General features: G+C 42.0%; 2 protein-coding genes across 3 annotated transcripts; one reads left to right on the forward strand and one right to left on the reverse strand.

The window, feature by feature from the left end:
* The first annotated feature begins 1,042 nt into the window (after nt 1-1,042).
* Nucleotides 1,043-7,990, forward strand: Fancl (E3 ubiquitin-protein ligase Fancl). The gene is made up of 13 exons (XM_075676181.1): nt 1,043-1,171; nt 1,387-1,506; nt 1,598-1,654; nt 1,795-1,895; nt 2,479-2,575; nt 3,040-3,105; nt 3,400-3,553; nt 4,125-4,208; nt 4,816-4,861; nt 5,000-5,084; nt 6,149-6,265; nt 7,795-7,866; nt 7,938-7,990. The coding sequence occupies exons 1-13, from the start codon at nt 1,061-1,063 to the stop codon at nt 7,956-7,958; spliced, it is 1,131 nt and encodes a 376-aa protein (XP_075532296.1). The 5' UTR covers nt 1,043-1,060; the 3' UTR covers nt 7,959-7,990.
* Nucleotides 7,991-14,800: 6,810 nt separating this feature from the next.
* Nucleotides 14,801-26,104, reverse strand: LOC142564962 (CUE domain-containing protein 2-B). Of its 2 annotated transcripts, none has more exons than XM_075676183.1 (8): nt 25,349-26,104; nt 24,494-24,597; nt 23,335-23,466; nt 22,433-22,491; nt 22,179-22,315; nt 20,607-20,863; nt 18,667-18,727; nt 14,801-17,002 (listed from the first exon to the last, which is right to left on the reverse strand). In XM_075676183.1, exons 2-8 carry the CDS (start codon nt 24,586-24,588, stop codon nt 16,856-16,858), a joined length of 888 nt encoding a protein of 295 aa, XP_075532298.1. In that variant the 5' UTR covers nt 24,589-24,597; nt 25,349-26,104; the 3' UTR covers nt 14,801-16,855. The 2 variants fall into 2 exon arrangements, with proteins under 2 accessions (XP_075532298.1, XP_075532297.1); XM_075676182.1 differs by lacking the exon at nt 14,801-17,002 and adding an exon at nt 17,009-17,980.
* Between the last annotated feature and the right edge of the window lie 10 nt (nt 26,105-26,114).

The raw sequence follows: 26,114 nt of genomic DNA on the forward strand, positions 1-26,114 counted from the left end.
AGCATGATTCCTGCCGCCGCCGTTATCAATTTGCCTGGGAGTCCACTGACAAAGCCTTTGTAAATAGGTTCTAGAAACTATAGTCTTCAATTTGGGTGGCTGCATGCATGTCTTATAAAGGGCCTATTCGAGGTAATATCAGATTACTAGCCTCCTTTTAACTGTTTTTGAGTGCCCGATGTCGAAAGGCAGCAACTGCTTTTACGCATGCGGTGTATATATCCAACCGACTTGTGCCACTGGCATACATACAATTATATCTAAAAATTGCAACCTACGGTTCGCCTTGTGCAAGTGGACAAGACTGGAGAGCAAATAATACATCGTTTCGCCAATAAAGGAAAACAAAGACTTGGGAAGGAAGAGTACGAAACGACAGATTCCTTCCCAAGTCTTTGTTTTTCTTTTTTGGCGCAGCAATGTATTCTTTGCATCCCAACCAACTCGCCCAGCAACAAGTTCTACTCAAGACTGGAGAGTTCGCGGTTTTGCTGGCAGGAATGTACAACGAGAAAGCTACAGCTGCTGCCCATGAAGTACTTCGCATCAGTGAACAGTGCACACCAAGCCGACAAGAGTGAAAACCAGAACTATAGCTGCAGTGTGTGCAAACGTGTATTGAAAGCAATGGTGCTGTCAATTTACATTTTGTCAACGTTTATTAAGTTTGACGTGTATTGGCAGCAATGACGCCTTCAATTTATATTTCGCCGACGTTTATTAAGTTTGAGAAGGATCTTATCTGTAGCCATAGAGTGTCTGTAGCATAATGGGATTTAAATAGGTTGTTGTTTCACGTACGCTCTTTCCACTATCTTTCTAGGCGTTGTGCCTATTCTGGTGGAAGTTGCCAGCCTGCTCCTCGCTTTCCTTTTCTTGTCTAGTGTATATATGTTTTCCAAGCAAATAATAACAATTTATTAAAGCTGGATAAGTCACCTCAGGAACACCTTGTGCTGAGTTAAAATTCAATTTCTCGAGTAGTCTCATTATCATCGCCATCAATACGATCATCATCATCATCATTTTTTATTTAAAAATGGCCGCGCTCAGCAATGTAATGGATAGCGTGGAATCTGATCGTCTTGACAGCGAGATTTTTAAACGTTTTCCTTTGCTGCTTCCTTTGAATGAACGCTGCACAGAGTACAAAGGCTTCCTCAAAATATTGGCAAGTTTTTCTCTCAATAAATGGGGCCTAATCTGTAATCACGCACAGATAATGTTGGAGCCCGTAGCTGCTTGACGCGACATCGCGGCATCATTCACAGATGGGCATCTTACTTTCTAATGAATCATCGTTTTGGCTTAATAAAATCTGAAAAGAACCTACTATGCCTTCTTCAGTAGCCTGCGATGCTTACTGGGCTCTTGTTCTGACCGTAGGACGAAGACTTCTTCGTCCATCTAAGCATCGGAGATGTTCACAATCCCGACACATACTGCCTGAGTGGCGACTGGGACCTTCAGCAACTTATGATATCATCGGGCAAGAACTTTGACGAGGTTAGTCTACATGTGACTGTCAGTTTGGCGAACGCTTTGTGTCGCCTTTGGAACTCGCATGTGGTTTTTACTGGTCGCCGTCGAATTTCAGCTGTTTTCAAAATGCAAGTCGGCCAGCCACTTTCTCATGGAATTTTGCAACATGATGGTGAGCTCAAATTCTAATAGCAAGGACTCCAGAATAACATGGGCCGTTAATAGCTTTCTCTTCACCACAAAAAGTATCGTGATTTCTCTAAAAAAGAAAAAAAATTGTAACATCTCACGCACGTGAACGTCTTTTCCTAGGAGATTGTTCTGCAGTCAAGGAAAAGATGTCGGACATTTGACCCTGCACCCGAAATCTTCAGCCGGATAATGGCTGATGTGGAGCATTGTGGATGGGAAAAGTAAGCATCAATAATTGATCGTGAAGCAAGGCGGTGTTATCTAAAGCAAACAGGCTAGTTCCCGCGTCGCTGGAAACATGCGCCATCGCATGATCTGCAGTCTTTGCTAGAATTTGGCCGAATACCAAGTTAAAAGCTAAAAAAAGGGTGTATACAAAAAGTTCATAGTTCAGCAACCCCATAAAATAATAAAGAATACCATATAATGCACGTGGGACTACATCTACTGTATAGTAGCTTCTCTTGTAGGTATTTCATTTTGTCAACAGTTTTGTTTGCTGTTGAAGCAGATGTTTGGCAAGGCATTGTGTAGAATTTCTAATCTAGTGTAGCAAGTCTGCAGAAAAAAAAAAACTCGCTAGTGTCTGTTTTCTTTCTTTTTTTGAGGGGAACTCAAACACTCAGTTGTGCAAATATATACAATGCAGTAGCATGTCTTATAATGATGACATTGTTCAAATCTTTGGTGAGTTTCCTTCAAAGTAGATGCTCTAGTGTTGGACTATTCTTTAGTGTAACGCATTAAGATGCCTGTTAAACAAGTGCAACAGATGTGCAGTGATTGATTACCTCCTTTGTTTAGCCTTGAACATATCAACGTGTCCGGAGATGAAATTCATCTGAAGTATATTGATCAGAGCAAGAGGAAGCATGTACTGAAAATCCATTTTTCTGAAGCGGTAAGATCTCTGTTTGTGGTTAGGTGCATTACATACATAATGCTTTTAAAATTGCATTCACTTAGATGTTCGTTCAGGATCCATTACCACAAATTCAGATTTTTTAATGCGCCATCTTAGTGCACAAACAAGATGTCAGTACATTTTAATGTGATCTGCATGAATGCTCTTAGATAAGTTTGCTAATGTTAGCAGAGAACGCATAACATGGCATTAACAACTTCACAGCATGGTCATTCGGAAGTTGCCCTGTACGGAGCAGTTTTTGTACCGCACCAAAATGAGCATTATGTGATTGCTATGTGTGCTTTGTTTCAATGCATGTGAAAACATTTATAATACTTCCCAGGGAGTAAAAGAACCATGTTTTCTCAAATATTGGCTAGAGGCTACACTGCTAAGACGTTTATGGTAAAGCCATGTGAAAAACATGGACATGTTGCTTTTCTTTATACCCTTTTCAGTTCCCTGTTGAGGAGCCCATGGTTGAACCTGACTTGCCCATTCAACTGGAATTCTACTGGAATAGTGTTGGTAACATAGTACCTATGTTAGTGCTTTAAATTTGGCAGAATAGTTGACGGAATTTTGCATTGATAGTCAACGTAATTTACTAAGATTCCTTTCTTCAATCCTCACTTATTTGTGAGTACTGCAAGTGACTGACGGGTATATATGTTTCTGATATCAAGAACACTTGTAACATGGCGAGACATTTCAGTTCAGCTTGCAGCATCATTTGCATAAAGTGACAGGATAAGATGTCGGTAGATTAGACTGATTCGGCAATTGTGCATTGACATGTCAGTGATCTTTATTTCAAGGATGGAACGTTAAAAGACATTTACAAGAAGTTCAAGGAGGAGGTTGAAAGGCTTCAAGAATTTTGGGCTGCAATGGACGACTTAGACTCAAACTGTTGGGTACTTGACCCAGCTAGCCCAAGACATAGCGACTGCTATCGAAGGATCGCACTTGGTAAGAAACACACATATAATCACTTTGTTTCAAAACTTCTGCTTCCTAAAGCATCTAGAGTTTGTGAACTCCAGCATTCACCAGGAGTCTTTTCTCTGTGTTGTATTATACGAGAGAGGGAAATCACCTGTTCATGCTGTATACTGCCTCACATTGATTGCAATGTTGGAATAAAATGTGCAACCAATTTTTGATCCAGAAACTGTGATTTGCTACATTGAAAGCATGTTGAAGATTTGTTAAATGTGCCACTTCTTTGTTGAGTTCCTCACAACTTTGCAATATTCTAAGCTTTCTTAATGCTAAGGCATTTAAAGTTGCATCGAAAGCATTGGAAAATGTTGTTATCCAGTGTGGTGATTTGGGCTTGTTGGTACGTCACCTTGAACGCTTTTTGGATTTTTGCAAGGTGGAGTGCAATAAATATGCGGACGCAAAGAAAAATGACACACGCACACAGCACTGAAGAAAAATGTTATATTATTCAATGCATATCTGACACTGTCATAGCCATCAGCACTGTTGTTTGAGAGTTTTGTTGAAGTCTAATTTTTGGCCTCCTTCTCCCAAGGAAACAACGTCTCTGTTGCCGTAGTTGTGCAGCCTAGAAATCCAAAAGCCTTTCCAAGACTTGAATTCTGTGGTCCCCACAGAGGTATGTGAATCTCGGCCCAGGTCATCAATGCAGAGCCATTGAGTCTTATCTAGTTGTGTTACTTGAACTTTAAAAATGTGTTGCACTGCTGCCAGGTGAATACAAAGTACAATAGAGACAAGAAAATAAGTGTTCTGGCTTGTTTTGCAGTCTATGTTCCTGTTTTTGTTATTAGCAGCACAGACTTAAACCTCCAACAGTGAAAGTTTTCAGAGAACAGGATCAGAAGAAAAAAATAACAAGTTTTTACAATGTATCTGCTTTCATATTGTGAAGTACAGTGAACATATGATTGAATGTATGTGCGATTCCCATATGTATAAATATTGAGTGAATGTAAGCATATCATTCCCACATAACACCTAATTTTAACTCCAAGTTTCAAAGTTGTTAGGAACATGGTGCAAGTTCTTTGCGTTTGCAGTCTAGAAAAATTGTTGAGCTAGTTGGTTTTGCATTGCATTAATCTGCGTTGTCTTCTTTATTGTAATTTTTTTTCATTGGTATTGCAGTCGAATGTATATCTTTACCTCATCACCTCCCCCTCATAAAGTTGTTTGGATGTTGACATTACAACATGCATCGCTCTTCATCGTCGCTATTTCAGCTGTGAGCGCCCATGAAGAAGCAGTTGAGCAGAACAAGTGCAAATGGTAATCAGCCTTTACTGACATCTATGCTTTCAACGCGTCTAGGACTGAAGTTGCATAATGAACTGTTTTATTCTTTCACTCTAGAGAGACTTTGGTTACGTCAGGTCACAGTACACATTCTCTGCCTCTTTTCTACAGGGACAGCAATGACCTGATAAGCACAAATTTGGCATCACTTTTGAGCATGGAACTGCCGTCACGAAGCTGTGCTCAGCCTCCAGAGGTAAAAAAGTTGGAAGGAGATTCAACTTATAGTTTAAGTCAATGAAAGACTCTCTTCCTGCACGAGTTGAAAGTGAGACTGTATGAACCCACGTAATCTATTGTAAGAGTTGCGCTGGAGTGACAATGTATGATGGACGTCAACCAGAGGTTTAACTACCCTCCAAATTTTTGTCATCAGTTATTGCCATCATCATTGCCATCTTTGTCATCACGTACCTAGTGGCCCCACTGGCACATACGCATTAATCCCAGGATCACATACACCCAGTGGCATTTATATTGACAGTGCTCTATTTTTGGAATCGGCCCACGAAAGAGGCCAGAAACAGGTTAGAAATAGAGATACCCGATATGGAAAAGTGGGGGTAACTCACCAAGAAAAACGTCAATAACTGTGCATGCATGTGGCACAGATATTGTTTGTATTGCCACATTGTAGTGGTGGTGACGAACCAGAAACAAAGCTAAAAGAGTGAGTCAAGAATCTTCTTATTGGGCTGTGAACTTATGCCTAGAAAGGCAAGCAACATAACAACAATAGTGTCAAGCACCGTCACCGGCAGTTTAATCCAATATCACGGCTCCAGTTGGTCCAGTATTTATGCATGTTGCCATGCATTCGAGAGTAATCGCTTGTGCCGACGTAGATTCAAGAATGCACAACACTGTTTGCGTCATTCGTGCAACCCTACTGAACACGAATTCTCACCATTGAATTTGCCATAATGTTCACGAAGTTTAGGTACAGAGAATGGGTCGTGTGAGAGCGATAACAGTGACACTTCGGTAAAATGGCCGAAAAGTAAAATGACGACATAAATGCATGTCCTTGAAAAATTTACTGCAATCTACACTCTATAGCCTTTCTGCAATATCCTGCTGTTGTTGAAAATGTGATGTCGCTACACTTTTCAGCAGTGTCACTTCAAATGAACGGACATGCAGCACAGATGGCCACTCTGCACCTGTCATATTCAGTGACCACATGCGATATCTCTAGGGACTCTCACATTGAGGCAGCCTGTGTCAGATAGATAAACACCAAGTGGCTCTGCTTTCCAGGATGTGGACTGCGCCTGTGGCATCTGCTACTCCTATCTCCTGGAAGGTCACATTCCAGACAAGCTCTGCCAAAGCTCTCGTTGCAGCAAGCCCTTTCACCAGTCATGCCTTGCTGAGGTAAGGCTGTTTCCAGTTGTATTGCGGTGCAAAGGGTGCATGAACTAGCGATAGCAGCATGCAAATCTAGAGCAGTGAAACAAATTCAGTGCTCAGACAGTGCTGTTACACTAGGTAATAGGTTGGCTGACACTGTCGGCAAACAACCGATTGTTGGCAGCACTTTCATGTCACAGCGACAGTTGTTAGGGAAATATGTTCTCAGGCGCTCACCGCCAAGTGCTGGTGAACTGACCATTTTCATAATTGTAAAGCTAGCTTTCCTGTGCGGCAGCTTGCCTGAACTGGTGGTGGCATCGTTTTTTGCAAACGGCGTATACAAGCACAATTCGCTTTTTCTATGCCACAGAAAACATAGACATGGCTCTCGTGATGAGACCACGCGCGAGAGACAAGCCCCACCAGCATGCGCGGCTAGCATGCTTCGCCTTCATTTGAACAATGACTGCTGCTGCCATTAGTTGGGCAAATGTGCAGTGTAGAAAAGCACGCTTGCAAATTAGGAAAGATGTCTATCGTACACCGATATTCTTGTTCTTGAGAAACATCTTTTGCTGTTGGCGACATGTTTTTGCTGTGTAAATAGGCCCTCAAGAGTTGAATGCGTCAGTGCCATCTACCCTGCGATGATGACATGACAACTGACTTTACGTGGGAGTTTGTATTGTGGGCCAACATATAGGGGAAGTGGGAGGGAAACATTTTTATCTGCCCGAGAGTAGCACGAAGTGACAAAGGAAACCTATATGGGTTTCTTAGAAAGGCAGCTTTGCAGTTGAAACATTCATTGTGGTCTGGGGATCAAACCTGGGATTAAGGCCTTTCTGGTGCAGCCGCCGTACCATCAGAGCTGACCAGGAGGCTAGCAGATCGCAGAATGAGGCCAAAGTAACCGGAAAGTAAAAACACTGAAATAGCTAATAAGTTTGATTGATTTGTCACATTGGGGAAGCAACGGGTGTTGTCAACCGACAGTGAATGATACGCTGTGGCAGCGTAGGACTTATTTGTGAAGCAATCTCGCATGTTCCAATTCATTTGCTGGTCACCCTGACTGTTCCAAAAAGTGCTGCAAGCATTGCACTGAACAACATTGTCATGCTGTGAACGTGTCTTGTGCTTAAACACAACCACAGCCCCATGCATCTGCAGTAAAAATAAAACTAACCACAATGTCGACTCAGCCTTACATACTCGGGTGAACAGGATAAAAATGAACTCCAGAGTCCAGAGCTTTATACATTCTGTACTGGTGGGTAATATCTAGAGGCTGCTGTAGAGTTGTACTGGTGCCCAGTGTCGAGGTATAGCACTGTCATCTGGTGACCACTGTAGAACTGTACTGGTGCCCAATATCACCAGAGTTGACCCTTATTCATCAAGGCTTCCGTTCGTTTTTCTAACCACAGAACCATGTATGTTGGCTTTTATCAGGCATTTCAGTTGGGTTTGGACACCCATGCATAGTTTGCATATGTTGGGTACATTCGTCTCGGCATGTGTACAGTCACCCGAAACTTCATTTTCAGTGGATGCGCTCCCTGCCCTCTGTCAGGCAGAACTTCAACATGTTCTTTGGAGAATGCCCGTACTGCTCAGAGGTAAGATGGACGTGTCGCATAGAGTCACCTGATTGTAATGCAAATGCCATCTTGTCTTCTCTCACTTGCAGCCCATGTCGTGCAAAATGTGAGGACCCAGTGAATAAATTATTTTTTCAAAGCACTTAAATATTCTTTGTATTTGATTCCTTTGTTCTCTGTGTGTCCTTTTGCATGATCTGAACGGCAAGATCCGTTTCACATAAGAACTAAAACAATGGCTGAATTCAGAAGCTGGAAAACCTCCACCGATAGCAAGGTTTGGTGGCACACTTCTTAACTTTATTTTTAAATATTTTCTAATCTTAGCAACCTTGAAAAAAAATTTGGCCTAAATAAACAATTCTGCAACCCAACAGTTTGTAGAATATTGACGTTTTCTTTTAAATGCAACTAACTTCAACATAATTGGCTCAGTAGATGCTAAGCAAAGTTCTCTGTTACCGTCACCATTCACACAGAAGTTCCTGTCGTAAGGATCTTTTTTTGGTGTAGAAATTAGTTTTCAGTCCCAGCCATGACCCTCAAGAATGAAATCTGGACAACCAATGGCAGAGATATAACCCTACTCTGAAGAAGTTGAGCCACCTCTGAACATCTGGGTGTTCCAAGTGGGCAAACATCTTGGACTGTCCTGTGCCACCCTGAAGATGAGTTTTTGTAGCAGACACCAAAAGGTGTCCCACAGTCTTGAATAGAGAAAAGCAAGCAACTGGACATAAAAATAGGCCGATGATGACGCTCAGCTGTGATAGTAAATTATCCTTTTACAATACTAAAGAAGCCACTTACCGATATGGGGGTTTATAAGCCAGAAAAAGGCGTGATAGCAAAAGACGGGCGGCAATGCCACAACGAAAGTTCCACAGCCCGTTCACCATAATGTCATTGATTTTGACAGCGTCTGCTCAAGCCTAGATAATTTATCCATGAAGGTGGACTGCAATGCATTTTAAGAGGGCCAAAGACTGAACTTGGCAAGTTTCGAGAACTTTTACCACGTGACAATATCCTAAACACATAAGAAAAAGATACTTTGACGTCTGTGATGCCACGCTGGTGTACTGACACTGGGGTCTAAGCACAATGTTTTGCACGCACTGTGGTAGTAATGGACACAAACATGCCAGTTCCATAAATACAGACATTTATTTTATGCACATCACAAGCACAACTATGTACAACTCTTTGGAGGAGAGATAAATGGAAGGGAAAAAAAACGAAAAGGATGAACCAACACCGAGAAGTGCACACAGCAACACAATCACCTGTACACCGTGAGCAACGCCCTGTACACCTTCTCTTAATTAAGAGGAACCTTTACATTGGGGTTATCTCCGATTTCCATATTCAAGTACATGCTAAATGCAGCAATGCTCTTAATAGACAACCAAGGAACCAATTCAAATTAAATTCGTAGCCTTCAACAGAGAAAGCTAAATTATGTCGATTGTAGGAAGCAGAAGTTTGATTCAGGGCCTTAATTGTTTTTACAAAACATTGCCAAGTATGAAAAAAAAACAGAAAATAAGCATGAACTGAATTTTACAAATTTAAACTGTTCAAATTCTTAGCTCTACACTAAAAATGGATATTGCAGTTCTGTAAGCTGCATCCGTTGGAGTATCTAAAGGAGACAAATGTGAGAAATGTTGAGTTTATATGAAATTTTTGCAAAAGTCGAACTTGCAAATTATTGGCATATTTGAGAGCAGTGTGAATAGGTCAGTTTACACACAAACAATATTGCAAATTGTTTTTTTGTTGCCGAGCTACAAAGTTGTAAACGTGATGCTTCAGTTTTGTTAAGTTTAGCAATTTCCAGGAATTTTCCTAAAAACATATTGACAGCCTAAATTAAAAATCTGCTTTCTGCAGTTGGCCGATTTTAACTCAACAAATAGAAATGACATTACAATTCTGTAAACTGCACCTAATTATATGTACAATGCAGACAAAATTGATCTAATATACAGCACTTTAATTTAATTTACTAATATATGAGTAGGACTTCTGCAACACCATTGTAAACATTGCAACACATCTACGTAAGCTTTAAATTCATATCTCAAGTTTTTCCACTTTAGATATTATAAGAGGTGTAGATTATAGAACTGCAATATCAGTTTTTGGTGCAGAGTTATGAATTCGTAGACTTCCAACTTCCGATTTTTTGAAACTTGCCGATTTTCAGTCAACATAAAAAAAAATTTAACGCCCTAAATCAAAATTTTGTTTCTGACAGTCGCTAGAATTTGGCTTTCTCTGCAACATATGCAACATATTTTGCAATGCGAAATGCAACATATTTTGTTCAAATCGGTCCAGGAGTTCTCCCACAAAAAACTTTTCTGCCTTATAATGTGATAGCGTTAAGGGCCCCATGTCGCAGAAAATCCGGCATCGGCGTCCCGCGTCGACCGTCTTTTTGTCAAAAATCACTCCGAACCACACACATTCTATACGACACTAAACTTGTTGTTCTATCACTAAAGTTGCTGACATGTTGTGTTACATTCTTTACAAAGTTATTCCTCGGAATTTTGAAAATGGCAGCCCACAAACAAATGTCATGAAACAGAACACTGACAGCGCACGCCTTTTATGTTAAATCTTCTCAGCTGGAAACATGCAAAGTGCAAAACAATAACAGAAAATCGGCCCGTGCCAGAGGCCGCATTTCTACCAGAAAGCTCGCCTTCATGCACAGATTTCACCACCAGAATTTCCCGGTAAACATTACGTTCACGTAAGCTGCAGTTGCCCGGAAGCATGAGAAGCAGTCGGGGATCTTTGAATGCTATCGCGTTCCACTCTTAAAGGCAAAGCTTAAGTGTCTCCCAAAATGTTTACGTGTAGTATTTGAATATGCAGCATCTGAGTTGGCCCCGAGCTAAAGCTTCCTCTTAAGACAACTCGAGAAACGGGTGTCACACAAAGCAATGGCTACAGTTTTTTCATGTTAATATTTTAAGAGGCTCACCTGAAAAGTGTGCAGAACCAACACGCTATACAGCACTCTACAAAACTAAAAGACCGGAAAGTATGAAGCAGTGCTATCAAAATGTGTCACGCACATTGGCAAGTTCAGGGAGATGCTAGGTGCATGTTTATCGTGCCACACAGTACACAATCGGGTACACCTTGGCCCATCAATGTTCAGTCGACTACAAATGCTTACGAGACACGACTTCCATGAAAAAATGTGAATGTCTGCTATGAGCAGCGGGAGGCTCGGTTATCAAGCCCCAGCCTAGATAACCAGCGTGGTCTGAACAACTGGACTCTGGAGATGGCTCGTATCCATGGCTTCCTGAACCGAGGAGGCTCTCTCTGCTCTGTTAAGGAGCGACACTTTTAATTTAACGAATCACTGTGCAAGTCACGAATGCTACAGATTAAAGCTTTGAACTGGCGGCTATGTGCCCAGCCTTTGCAGAAATTTAGCTTTCTTGCAAATTCCTGCGTGAATTCCTGTGAATTCTGTGTTGCGTAAACATTTGTGGCCAACTGTACCTATACGTTGCTTTAGAGTTTCCGAAGGTGCAGATGCAAGCAGTGTGTGTCAGTCTTGGTAACTTGTCCTGGACAAAGTCGCCAAAGTTGTGGCACGAAACACTCCATTTTTAGCAAGAAAATGCTGTGATGATGATAACTTGCTTGAAGTTTTGATCGTTCCTGAATGTCTTATCACTCTTTGGGCTATAGCTCTAAATTACTTCCTGCATGGGAGAGTCAACAGTTGGAATGTGAACAGGAAAAGCAACCACAAAATTTTCTAAAACATTATGATTTGCCTAGAAAAGCAATGTTATTGAACTCTGACGACTCATCAACAAGCTCTCCAGTATACCTTTAGAAGTCACAAATTCAGGTGCGTGTATTTCCCTTAGAACAAATGGGGGCAATGCTCTGGATTTAGCTTAAGACTCTTAAGTAATATTACCAGGAGAACTTACTATTTACATCACCTAAAATGTCGCTAAATATAAATGAAGAGCTCAAAGTTATCATGAAGGTGCATATTTAGCGACTTTCTCGCTGAGTTACCAACACTGGCTTGCGTACTCCAATGGAAGCTTAGCGCAACCAAGGTATAGCATAAGTGGCACGAAGCATGAATGGGATCCAGAGTGTTTTGTACGTAATATTTGCCATTTTCGGGTCCACTATTTCTAAAGCTCCCTAGTATTTCAGCAACATTGGTAGTGCTACAGTGTGTCCTGTTGCCTTCCTGGCACAACTCGCAGCCCGGTCATCAAGCCACGTGGCCACAGCGCACTTACGGAACAAAGACTGGCGCTGCATGCACGCTCGGATCATCACAATTTGGTGGAATGCAACGGGGTATTATATTGCTTTGTTACAACACGGCTGCTGTGTTAACTTGTTACCCTATGCGTTAAAAAAATAAACGCTTTGTCGAGCAATTTGTGTTGGCTGACATCCTCGCGGGTCTTGTATTGCATCGTCGCCTCTCGCCACACATAACGCTAGCTGCCTCATTCGGGTCACATGACCCGAGAGGTAAGACTCTGTGGACTAAACAATATTGCAACTTATGGACACAGTGACAAGATGCAAATGAAAGTAATATACAATGCAGCTATACAACTAACGACACTTGCGGGCAAGTAAAACAAAGTAGGCATGTCTTGGGAATTTGGATAGCAGCAACACTGATGACACAGGCTTGGAAACTTCAAAAGAATGAGAAATTTTGTTACAAAAAGACGTTACCAAGTTAGGCTATTAGGTTCAGCTAAGTCAGAGGGTTGATGACACAGCATGTGATCATCAGTGCTCCTACGATGAGAGCGAACCGAGTCTTGCATTAAAACGAATATTAAAAGGCAAGCCGAGAACAACATACCACAAACTCAGCAGCAAACATCAACACTCCGTCATCCGCAAACCGCCAGTTCCGTGTAGCACGCGTAGCTCAAACGTTCTTCTATTAAGATCCACGGCCACTTTATATCCCACATAGCTGGGATTTAAAAATAAGAAACAAAGATTCTCATTGCATTTCACAGCATTAGATGTGAAAACAAACCTGAAAGGACAAGTTTCCAAGTGTGTGCTTGTCAGAAAAAAAAAGGAAAAAACTTTTCTTTTTTTTTTTTAAGTTCCGCAGACAGTGCTATGATGCTGAAAGTAACTCAGACTGCAAGTAATTCACACAACTGTCATAGTCTTGTGACTGCTACAGTGTCGATTTGTTTACTTACTCATGTTCCAACTCTTCAAGTCTCAATAATCTGTATAGTTTGCCTGGTGCTGGAATTGTCCAAAAAAGACTTTTAGCTTGCACACACTTTTTGTTCTGTTGAGAGCTGACATATGGAGGCCTCTAAAAAACAGCTTTCTGCGGAGGTTGCTCTCTGCAACAACAATTCAACATTTGGCAAACAGTTCCAATGCCACACTTACTTCTGAGCTCCTTGTGATAGCTGATTGTGTCCAGCTGTCATTTGCAGAGAAAAAGAAACATTAAAATGAAAGCTTCTTGTCTAAGCTCGACTGTTGAACCAGACTTATCTGCAACCCATTAGAATGTCCAGAAACCAGCTGAAGCCAACCAACTGCTACAACTTGAGAATAGGCTAATAATCCAGTTCAACTCGTCATAGATCTGCTGCTAGCTTGAAATTATCGCAACAGATGGCTTGCACATGATGCCACGGACATTATGATGGACATCAGGATCTAAAGTGCTGCTGGAGATGAAATTAGATAAAGGTGTAGCTTGTTGCTGTACCTGTGGTTATCGAACATGAAAACTACGATTATATCCGTGCATGCCACTGATGATAAAAAGCTTTATAGCCCGAGCGTGTACACCGTGGAACCTCATAATAATGAAACTCGAGTATAACGGAATAAATCCGTAATTTGGTTGGCCATGCTCTATTTCAGTAAACATTATACTGGTACAACGAAACCGAAAATGCAAGGTTCCAGACAATATTGGCAATAGCAGAGCAGATGCTCGTTTTCTCACAACTCAAAGTATGGGTATTCTGGTAGCCAAAATGTCAACTACACTGCAATGGCAAGTTGAGATGGCACAATCCGGATATGCACACACTGTTTGTCTAACAGCTTGGCTTGGCTGACACGCAGCCAGCAAGCCAATGCGCCGATTCTGAGTGATCACACCAATGGCATGGTTGCATATCAATGATGGTGCAAAGTTTTTGTAATTTAGCGTTGATCACGTACCGGGTATCAGCATGGAAAGCTTCTGTCAAAAATGACAGGAGACTCTCTGCTGGCCCGTTCTAGGCATCACCCTCTTGTTTCTTTCATGCAGACTTGATTAAAAAATTTTTCTACGGATATCAGTGACTGAGCTAGCAAAAATTTTCATGTTGAATGCGACTTCAGCATAATCAGGTTTGACCATATGTCAGCGATACAGTGACGTCAACACATACACATTCAGGCCATAAATCTAACAACTGCTGTATGCACCTTTGTTCTTACACATGCTTTGCACGTGTCAACACTCATGTACCAGCCTTTGCATAATTCAGTTTCCAACATGACAACAACAGATGGTACACCCACTTCAAAAAAAGAAAAAAGTAGTACTGGAACTATAAAATGGGTGCAAGTTTGGAGTGTGCCTCCCAAGGGAACACAAGATTTTTGGTGAGCGTGGTAGTTCTTACAACATGCTAGCACACTTTTTCTCATATTATTTACATGCCCTTAAAACTAAGTAACTGATTGTTCGCATTTCTTCGTGGTCACAAAGTCGATAACAGTAACAAGTGCATTGCCAGCGAAGCACAGTGCACGCGCAAAGCAAGACTAGGGTTGTCACTGTAAAACACATGGGGCTAGTTGGTGCATAGCTTTCAAAAAATGAAGTGCCAACAGTAACGGCATACAAGGAAGGAACATAAGAAAGGACAAGGCGCTCCTGACTTTTGTTCCTTCCTTGTGTGCCGTTACCGTTGGCGCTTCATTTTTGAAAGCTAGGGTGGTCGTAGAGAGGTTCTGCCACAAACAAGAGACGATTCTAATTTTTTCAGTGTTCATCGTGAACATTTTTGATAAAGTGAGATCAAAAGGGCTTCTAGCTTGTGCTTAGCCAAATGTGAAGCAATTAATGTTCTTCTGTAATTGAAACCCCTTGGACTAATTCACAGGCAATAGTTGAGCAGATGCTGTACTTGTGGGCAACTTTCTATGGTTGTACACATGAGGCTATAAAATGGAAATCAAAATCCATGTGTGAAAGCACTGCTGGATGTAGCAGTACAAAATTGGGTTTCAGCTTTTAATAAATACTGAATTTGAAATTATGTACTGTCAGTAGCACTTAAGGTAAATGGAGAAAAATTGTCATCCACCTGACAATAGCACTAAGGTGCAAAGGAAGCCCGTACAACTTTCTCAGCAAAAAAGCTTCACAGTTGAAAAATGGATAAATAAGTCTGTTCTAGTTGAGACAGAACCAGTTTAATTATTTATTTGTATTGTAGCTCCATTCCACTATCATGTGAATAGCAATTTGTCCCCTTCATGAATCTTTCTCCATCTTGCGGGTTTACTTAGAACTCAATTGCCATATTCAGTGTCCTTGCCTTTCGAGTTGTCACTTAATTTGACTTTGCTCTGCAGTCTGCCAGCCTCCTGGTTAGGCCAGATGGTAGAGAGACCACACCGGAAAGATGTTGGTCTCGGGTTCAATCTTTAGACCACGACAAATTTTTCTTGAACTGCAAGCTTTCTTTTTGAGAAATTCATTGGGTTTCCTTTGTAGCTTCGTGCTGCTCTAGGGTGGATGGAAATTTCTTCCTTTAAGTTGTGCTGCAGGTGATGAAACTCAATCCAGGCCAAAAGAGGTGTCAAGCCAGCCTTGCCAATGTGCATTGATACATGCGCAAAATAATCTTGACGCCTGCCTGCACAGCTACAGAAAGCTGTCTGCAAGTACTGCACCAAACTTTTTTTCAAGCAGGTGATTTTTGTGCTGGCACAAGGACTGTGCTGTTTTTGAAGCGTTATTTAAATAACGGCATGCAAAGCTTGGTTTCTTTTGGGGAAAATTTTGCAGCCACAAGAAAGTAAATTCAATTAAAATTGAACTTTGTTGCATTTGCAACGAATAAAGCTACGTTCAGAATGCTCTTGATCAGTTCTTTGCAGCTCGAAAAATTTCAAGACAGCTTTGAGTTTGAGGAAGCTTTTCTAATGAAGCGGCAATCACTCACTGTTCTTTGCATGTTAAACCTATGGCTACAAAGGCTCCAGCGCACGGTTTTGTACAGTTTGTCCTGCATCTCGCGAGCTGTGTCATGTCACTTCAGTGCCTGCACAAAACGAACCTCGCACTTCCTGTACTGGGCCTGTCGTGTACTGCCTGTCCCAAAAGCACTCTGGCAAAGCAAACTGTGAGCTCTCTCCAATTCATGAGCACTTCCAAAACCAGTTCAGAATGAACTGTACTTTGCTATTCGCTTTGCCAACACAAGGTGGTGGCGACTACACATCACCATTTGTTTTGAACAGTGCCAGCTTTGCACAGAATGACTTCACAGCATTCCCTGCAAGCAAAACCAGCATGGCATGACACAAGATTATGCAGAGTAGCCAGCTCCCCTCCTATGCATTAAATCAAAAGAGCGCCTGCATGAGGCAAGAACAGTCAGTCCAGAAAATTAGCCTGTTTCTGCCTGAACAGACAGACTGTCATCTGCGTCGTCTGTGAAAAAATCAGACAGTCCGTCTGTTTCTGCCTTAATAGACTCAGTGCCGTCTGCTCCATCAGTGCAGCAGGCAATTTTCTGGTTCATCTGTTTCTGAACAGATGGATTTGCCTTCTGCAGAAAAAGACGGTGTGAATGCGTCAACCTTTAGCGAGCATCCTAGCATTGTTGGCAGCAGCAGCGGCAGCACCAATTGGTCACATGGTCATCATGCTTCTAAGCAGCGTCTGCACGCGAAAGCGATCAAAGGAGAAATGTTTGTAACCCTAGTGGAACCTATATTGCCGGGCTGGCTTTAGAGTGACGTAGGTTCGCTTCATGTCGTCACTCTCCTCCCGTTTCACCTCTGAATACTTCTCGCCCTTGACGCTGACGATCTTGTTGTCCCGATAACGGATGAGCTTCTTTGGCTCCTGAGACAGTGGTGGGAAATCATGGCGGGTCCAATAAGCGCAATTGCACTCTTGGGAGTCACGTGAGCACATCCTAGAGTTTCAGACTGAGATCGTTACAATCGAACCTCATCATAGAGAACTCGAATCAGACGTAAAGACGCCTTCTTTATATCCAATATTCATTATAAGCATACAATCATCACATGCTGACACTGGCAATAAACATTTTGGATTTACTTTGCTACATATGATAATTCATTATTTCAATGTTCAACTGCCGAGGGAAATGTTGCACTGCAATTATTCAGCTGCCGTGGGAATCATGGGTAGCAGACAGATTTTTTATATGAGTTGGAATGGATTCAACGAGAAATTGCGTTACAGCTCATTTTATTTTTTCTCTTTGTGCTTATATATAAGCACAAACTACGGCTCTAGAAACAGCAGCACTTTATTGTGGCTATAAATGTCTACTTCAATGTTAGTGCCTGCATTGGATTTCCAGAACCCAGAAATGCCTTTTCGTGATTTTTGTCCTAGCCTTATTTTGCTTATAATGTTGTCGCTGGCTGGGGAACTTGGCTTACACCTTGCCCATGTAAAGGCATTTATTACCAGCTTTCCAGCAGACGAGAGCATCGCTGTGAGAAATGCTCAAACTGTGCTAAGGAACGATTCGCGTACTTGTGTGCTCACTTCACATCTTTAGCTGACATCATTGAGAAACTTGAATGTTCGAGCGGAACTCTGACCCAGAACGTAGGGCTCATTCTGGATGATCACGGAAGGTTCACCATCCCTTAATGAACCTGTTGCTGATATACTTCATTCGAAGCTTCATTTGTCTTCGACAAAATCCCGGGTAATCGGTACTGAAAGAACAGTCAGAGGTTCTGTCCGATGAACATTCTGGAATTTCAGGGGGCACTGGATCATTGAACGTCTTGAAGTACAAACATGAGCCCCTAACTTTGGTGTACGCTGAGCATTCCTTTTCTGCATACAAACCAATACTCAGTCAAAAAAGGCACAACATGAAGCTCGAAACTCTTGAGATGGTGCTTGTTTTTTCACTGCTTTCACAATTTTTCTCGTGGTGTCTAGGGACACTAAATTTCACAAATCTTGTTAGCTAAGCAAGTTGCCTCATTCCATCTCATCAAGAAAACAAGGTGAATTTCGAAACAACAGCAGTTTAGTGGACTATTTTACTTAAAACATCATAATTTATCGTCAGATGTACAGTGGAAGTTCTTGATAATTGTGCCTACACATTCCTAAAGGAGAATAATTGGCACCTAAAGTATAATGCCTTAAATTAGGTGCCTGTTATATACGCCTTAAATTTAGGTGCCTGTTATAGGCACCTTAAACAGCCGTTTTTTTAGTGCCTAAACATTCAGTCTCTAGTAATCGACAATGAGCTCAACTTGGGTGAAACACAAAAGCAGAGCAAAATTGGGACATGAACGTGAACAGCTATCTTAATAATCTGAGAATTTGGCAACCAAAAACTGAACTTGAGAGGAATTTACAATCGCCTGCATTTCTATTATCACGAGTCTACTGTTATCGTCCTACTGATGTTGCACTTGTATCATCTCAAATGTACTTATACAATTGAACAACCCTTCTCAACGGGATTTTAGTGGTAAACTAAAAGGCCGAAAGGCATCACTTACAGTCTTTGGTGCAACAGGCCTATGCTCTTTTTCATCTTCATCTTGATCAATGTAGCCATATCTAGGGAAAAAAAGGAACAGGAACACAGGCAGCTGAAGACAGTTGAGTATCCACTAAAGCAATAAGCATAGTAAACAGTTAGTAAACCATGAGTTAAGAGAGAACTTTGCCTCCGGAGCTCCTATCTAAATACATGTGAACGGAGACACAGCGCTTCTCAGCATCGACTGCACAGAATTTGATGAGGACTGCTGCATTTCAAAAAAAAAAATTTACAAAATATTTTTGCAAACGTTGTTGGAGATAGCAAAAATTACAAAATTGCTAGCAACTGAAGCGTCAGGTTTACAACTCTGATACTGAGCATTGAGAAACAGTACCGCAATTTTGTAGGTTGTGCATACACAGGAATCTAAGGCAGACAAAGTTTATGTATAGCAGATCGCTCGCAAACATACAAATGATTTGTGAGTCATCGTATGAAAGAGAACATCTTATCAGTACTTAGGCGTTGATTACTGCAGAAGTATACCTCAGACTTCAGCTCTCCCTTTGAAGTACTCTTCTTTATCTACTTCCTTGATTCCAAAGAACCACTACAACCTGATGCATCACAACAGTGAAATTTTGTGAGGCTATGAAACAATATTTGTACACTTTATAGGTGTTGCAGTGAAATCGCCAAGCAAGATGGGAGAAACAGAAGTGCTCAAAAAGCAACAGATAAAGATTAGATGAAGATGGAACAGGCTCGTCTTCACATTTTGCATAGTCTTGTGAAAAAACATGCAAATAGAAATTAAATTTTGGGGTTTTACAAGCCAAAAGCATGATCTGATCATGAGGCACGCGGTAGTGGGAAACTTCAGATTAATTTCGACCACATATGCTTCTTTAACGTGCACATAAACTTAAGTACTCAAGCGTTTTTGCATTTGCCCTCATTGAAATGTGGCCGCCACGGCTGGGATCGAACATGTCACCTCGAGCTCAACAGTGCAACGCCAAACATAAAATATATCTTCAGATGAAAAATGAAATGAAGGTAAAAGACAATGTGATTGAAGACTTGGCTCTATCTGCTGTCATATTTCTGCATTTAATTCCTATTTTGCATTAAAGGGACACTAAAATGAAACAATAGATCAGTTTAGACTAATGAAGCATTGTTTGAGAACCCTGCAGGCAGTCATTTCAAAAAAATAGTTTGGTTATTAGATGAGAAAATGAAGGTCCAAGTATCAGACGAAACCGAAGCACCGGTATGTCTGCGTGACGTCAGGGATTCCAAAGTATGTTTTCGCATTTGGGCTGCGTTGGCTGAATAAAGGTTCCCGAAACTTGCCATGTTTAATATTTGGTTCCTTTAGAACACAATGTAGTCAATCTGTACCGCTATATATAATTAGTAGGCCCTAGAAGATGTCATCAAAACCCAAGACATCACAGCCCCCAGGTGCGGGAACTTAAGTAGGTGTCGCCACCCGTATTTCGTTCTTGCGCTTTTTCTGGCTTACCAAACGTCTTATCGTTGTAAGAGTGGCATTTTTGGTGTTGTAAAATGGTAATTTACTGATGCAGAAGAAATCATTTTTCCCTTTAGTGTCCCTTTAAATCCTATCTTAAGAGAAATATCGCAAGTATGCACATACGCCAGCATGTAATTTAGAATGTGCTTTTTTCCTTTGATATGATTGTGTTTCCATCAAATGTGCTTCCATGTGCTATTTCAAAGCAGACGACACAGTGCCCTGTCGTCTGCTTCCTAGAATGCTGTCCAGTCGTCTGCACTCCTGCAACTTCACGCACTTGTGCTTCACACGGCGCTTTGTTTAACCAGGACATGTGCGCACTGTGCACTGACTGTGCACAACGGGTGCAACTGTAAACGTAGTGTAAACAAAGAAGACCCGCGCGTCTTGAGAGAATTGCAACACACCTTGTCAAGATCTGTTCCCTGAGCTCCTTGTCACCAAGTGGAAGCGACGAAGTATCCCTGCGTGGATTTGCTGAACCATGCGCAGGTCCAGAGAGCAGTGTCTCCGCTGCTGCGTCGCGCTGAAGCAACAGTTGCGCAGCAGCCTCAGTGTCACCACCGGCGACCATAAGGCAACGTCGAACCTCAAGCGCGCAAGCCGCCGGAAACATCTCGCAGAGCGTGCGGAAGGTGGTTCCGTCACACAGTTCTGACTCATCCTGCGAGACAAGGTGAAATGAAAAAGCAAATTGAAATTATCATTCAGGAAGGATATCATTTTCTTGTATCCTTTCTTGTACTTGCGCTTTCTTGTACCCAGCAAGTACCACCGGCAACGAAAGACTATGTACTGCGGAATCCGAGAAAATTTTGAATTACCGAGCAGCATTGCAGCTGCAGCCAGTGAAACCATACAACGCTGTATGTTTGCATATGCTAGAACAGGCCCCAAATCCAAATGCCAGGTGGTGTGCCAAAGCTGTGAAAATATTCAGCTTTTTCTCAGATCATAATCTGTAAACATTTCATGCCGACTAAAAATAAATCTGATTCGGAAACCATCAGTGCTAGTGACCAGTGTATCTAGCCCAACTACTTTAAGAAACTGCTTCCAAAAAGTCTACCACTGGCTCAATATCATTAAAATTTAAGCAGGAGATAGCTTTTCATAGTTTGATTTATGTACATCTTTCCACAGCTTACATTTCACAGCCAGAAAACGTTTCCCCTTCGACTGTTGCAAGCAGGCGCAGAAAGCAGGCGCTTCTACTTTTAGAGCTTTCAAGTAGGTGTTTCCACATCCTGCCAACAGTTCAGGGCAGATTACAGAAGTAATGAGGAAGCTCTTACTGAAGATGCTGACAATAGCATCACATTGCACAGTGACGCTGAAGAAGATGAGATCGAAAAATGGAATGCGAAGTAGGCTGTTGCTGATATTGTGCAATTTCACAATCTATGCACTACTCCTTCATGTTGTAAAAAACCTCGTTTCATCCATAACAAGTATGGTGGAATTGCTTGGCAGTCATATTGAACAAACTTTTTCAAAGTGATCCTCAATAAAGTAGTTGCTTGACTGGACTACACCCTGAAAGTACAGACATGAATGTTTCAAGCGCAGCTAGCAGCAGTCACACTCTAAGAAACATTTGCCCATTTTGGGGCTTATCTTGTCACCAAGCAATAATCGTCATCTGTCTAGTATGCCTTTCTTTTCATTAATGTTGTGCATCTGGCACATTCAGGTCGCGAATAACATGCCCATATTAACGTGAGGTATAGTGTACTTGACATGAGATTAGTGAGCCCGGAAAGCTAAAGAATGGAAATGCTAGCAAAATAGATGATGATTACTGTTTGAAGACCACACAGACCCCAGAGGGTAGAACTCTCCTTATGATACCGTAACAATCATAACGATTAGGCCTAGCGCTGTCCACTGTACTTGTGAAGTCTTCCCTCATCCTCAAAGTGGTGTTTTGAAACTGCCAGAAAAGAGCCACGCCAACAAAGATGTGAAGTAGGACGTACACAGACAGCTATACGGTTTGGCTTCCCAATGTCCTCTTCCGACTGGCTCGTGTTTCGGGACCGAGGTGTCGACTTGTTGGATGTTTTGCTCTCTGGGGAGATGACTGGTGAAATGAGCAAGCTTTCAGTTCTTTTTTCTGCAATGATGTGCAAAGCAGTTGCATGATTAGTAGGAAGAAAAGAGACAAGGGGGAGGGGGGGGCGACAACGTGTGTATAAGAATCAATCTGTAGGCACCAGCAAAAAGCTCTTACTTTCTGTGTGCTTTCCGACTTTGCCGGACAGCAGTCCCACCCAAGATGATATTTTTGTACTGCACATGGAGAAAGAACAGTCACACAACAGCTGATAATCTAAAGCTTGACATGTGCTCTTAAGTTTAGTGCATCCAAGACACCACACTGCTCTGACCTTGTAAGCACAGTGCAATGCACTTATGGTTACAATATTGGGCCCTACTAGCCCACTCAACTTTCTGATCTATTAAAAGAGTGCCACAACACACATCTTCTGCATGACACACTTTTGGGATGCAAAGGACTTAGCAAATATAAAATAATTAGAACCTAGACACTTAGTAAGTGTGAAGGTAGGGAAGCATTTTTAAGGCCTTTAAATTTGATAGTAATGTTGGTCTTGAAACACTGAACTTGACATCAAACGACATTATTGTGATCTCATGACACAGAGCAAAAGTTACTGATGTATAGCAATAAAGTCAGGTATAACAATGTTGCTCACACACACAAAAAAAGAAAAGCTTAAATAATTATACAAGAGTGCTGGGCATGTTCGTTGTGATGAATTTTTGTACACCAACAGCAACGAACGCAGGGATGGAGCAAACAAATGAATCATGATGCCATGACACATCCACTTCTTGGATAACAGAACTCGTTTGTAAAAGTAAATATTAAGGTAAATTACTTAGGGCACTCTGATGCTTGCCGGTACTGTTCCTGCAGTTTAGAGGGTTCACACCTTCATTTAAAGCAAAAAAAAAAAAAAAACGGAAATTTCATGTTAAAACTCATAAGCTGCACAAAACAATCTTTCTAAACAGATCAGATGCAAGAACGAGATTGTAATCCACATGGGTACAAATGAAAACAGCTGACAAGGTCTTATGAACTGTAAATTGAGGAAAAGTGCTTACTCCGATATCGAGTCGAAACTTGGGATGTAAGCAGAAAGCATTTCCTTGAACTCCAAGACGTCGAATCCTTCCTCGGCTATGTCGGACTCCAGGATACCCACAACATAGGCAAGCAGAATTTCGTCAATCATGCTGTAATTGCAAAAAAAAAGGGTTATTTCTGGCAGCGTTACAGCCACGCTCCAGCCCTCCATTTTTTTTCACTGACATTACCAGCTTTACATCATTACACCGGTTTAAATCCTAAACCAATCAATGCCCTGAATAAAAGTTCCGCTTCCTCAAGTCCGTAAAATTTGGATTTCCCTTTTAAATGCGACAAATTTCATCCAGGTTGTATCAGAATTGTCTAAGAGCATTTCTGCATTTAACATGTTTCTGAATGTGGAAAACGGAGTTGGCCTTGAGGTAAAGGTTCCTTTCACCAGAGCAATTGATCATCAGATTTCACTCAATTAAATGATTGGCTTGGTTTAATTCCTGGTATACAAAGGTTTTCCTGACTACAAATTACCAGTACACAATCCTTATACCAATATACCTTTCAGACAAGATTCGTATCTGACTTTTATTTTGTTTCTTTGTTGTTTTCTTTGAATCTATTCAACAAAAACTTGTTCATTATTAACCACTGAACAGCACCGTACATTTTTCTAGCCCTTTCTGGCCCCCTTCTTTAAGCAATGTAGCATATATGTCAATGATTATACATGCATATATACACCTGGAAAAATTTACGACATTCAATAGCTTCTCTAGCTGCTTCTCAGTGTAATGTGTGGAATGGACCTTGTAGTGACTTCTGCACGTTTAAAAACATGGAATTGTGCTTCTGCAGTACTGTAGCGCCACCTGCATATTTTTTTAAAATTTCTGTACCTAACGAGCATACGGTGCCTCCTTCAGAAGTAGTGCAGGGATGTACAAAACCCCAACTACTGAAACTGCAAAGAATCAGCGTGTATCTGCTGCCTCATGGCTAATGTAGCTGTACTTTCTGTATTCAACCGGATTCCCCCCCCCCTCTTTTTATCTCTCTCTCTCTCTCTTTAGTAACTAAACTCTATTTAAAGCAGAAATAATCAATTTGCATTTAAAGAGAGAGAGAGAGAGAGAAAGCGGGGGTTCACAAAATAAAACGAAAGGAACAGTTGCTTACTCTGCCGCATCTTCGCTGGTTTCCTGCTGAATAAAGCACACGAGGGATTTCTTCACGAAAGCGTCCGAAGCCGGTGTTGCAGCATCACTATTCATTCTCCCCGCCTGTTGACGAGAACGGCAGAGTTAAAAGCAGTTGAAGCAAGTAAACCCGGTAACCCGCAATCACTCATTCACTCGCCAGAAAACGTGTTTCGTTTTTTTACATCAGGCCGCGCAATACGTCGAAAAAGGCCGTCAACGACAGGATCAAAAAAGTACAGCAGTTCACGATGCCGTCAGTCAGCGCCCACTAAACGGAAACCGTCGAAAAGGCGTCCATTCCGTCTTCGCATTTTTTTTTCTTTTTTCGGGTGCTTTCTTTTCCAGCGCAGCTTGGAACCGATCTCCGACGGTAAGCAAAAAGTAGTGTACACGGTGCAATCTGCAGCATTCGCCGGCGTCTGTTCCTTTCGCAGGCCGGAGAGACAAAATAAATATTTGAAAAAAAAAAACGTTACCGCGGCTAGCCCAAGCGGGCTCTCGATGGGACGACCTATTTCCGATTTCAAATACTGTCGCGCTCGCCCAATCGAGAAGGGAAGGCGGAAAACCCGAGCGGTATCCGACACACGCTTCCGTCCGTTAGCCGATCACGACCTGTTCTTGATCCGTGTCCTACGATGCCGCCGATAAAAAGGCGGAGAGAGGACTCTCACCGTGGACTTGCGACAGTTCGCCGCACGCGCAGTAACTACACATCGCTCGTGCAGTTTTCGACGAAGGAGCTAGAATCAACGTCGAACGCATAGCGAAGCGCGCGGGTCGCGCAAGATTCTACGGCTTCTCGGTTTCGACAACGGCACCGCGCACGTACCTTTTTGTCGGTGGAAAAAAATTGCCGCTCGCTCGCACAAGAACACCAACAGGGCCGAGAACGATGCGAAGGGAGAAGCAACTGTCCGAAAGTGAAAACAAAATCTAAAATAAGCGCCCGCCCGAGCCGCTGGCGCGCCCTCTGTAAACAATATGACGGCCAATCCCTGTTAGCGTGTTTTCAAACGCACCACCTTGGCACTGTTTCCGGGGCGAGCCTTTTGTAATCGACGTTGAGCACTTTAGTTCGTTTCACCGGGTATATTCAAAAGGCGGGTGGAAACCCGCAAGAGAGCTGCGGCGTCGTTTTTTTTTTTTTTTTGCGTTAGCTTTTGTTTGCGTGTTTGCATGCTCGGAGTTTTTGCTCGCCTTGTCTGGTTAATAAACACATCTTTGCTCTGCTGCGTGCCGTAGTGCAAAATTAGCCGCGTTCGAGCGAGCAACTCCGTGGAATTATGCGACTTTAGTGGAAAATCATGATCTAGAAGGCTGTGGCAGTGGATGTGTGCGACTAGTTTAAAAATGGCCGCCGGCATCTTGCGCGCCATGTTTGTGTATGGAGTCATTGATGGAGTAATACGTAATACAACCACCATGTCGTAGTGGTCGTAGTATGCAACAAAACCATATAAATCAATAAACAATCTGAGTTTGAGAGTTCTACTGAAACGTTATATCGCCAATTTCAGTGACAATTTTGAGAGTGTGCGAGCATATGCCTTAAAGTTAGGGTCAGAAACCGAAACAAAATATTTGTTTCGCTTGTG

This window comes from Dermacentor variabilis, chromosome 11, assembly GCF_050947875.1.
Source record: "Dermacentor variabilis isolate Ectoservices chromosome 11, ASM5094787v1, whole genome shotgun sequence".
Taxonomy (NCBI): Eukaryota; Metazoa; Arthropoda; class Arachnida; order Ixodida; family Ixodidae; genus Dermacentor; species Dermacentor variabilis.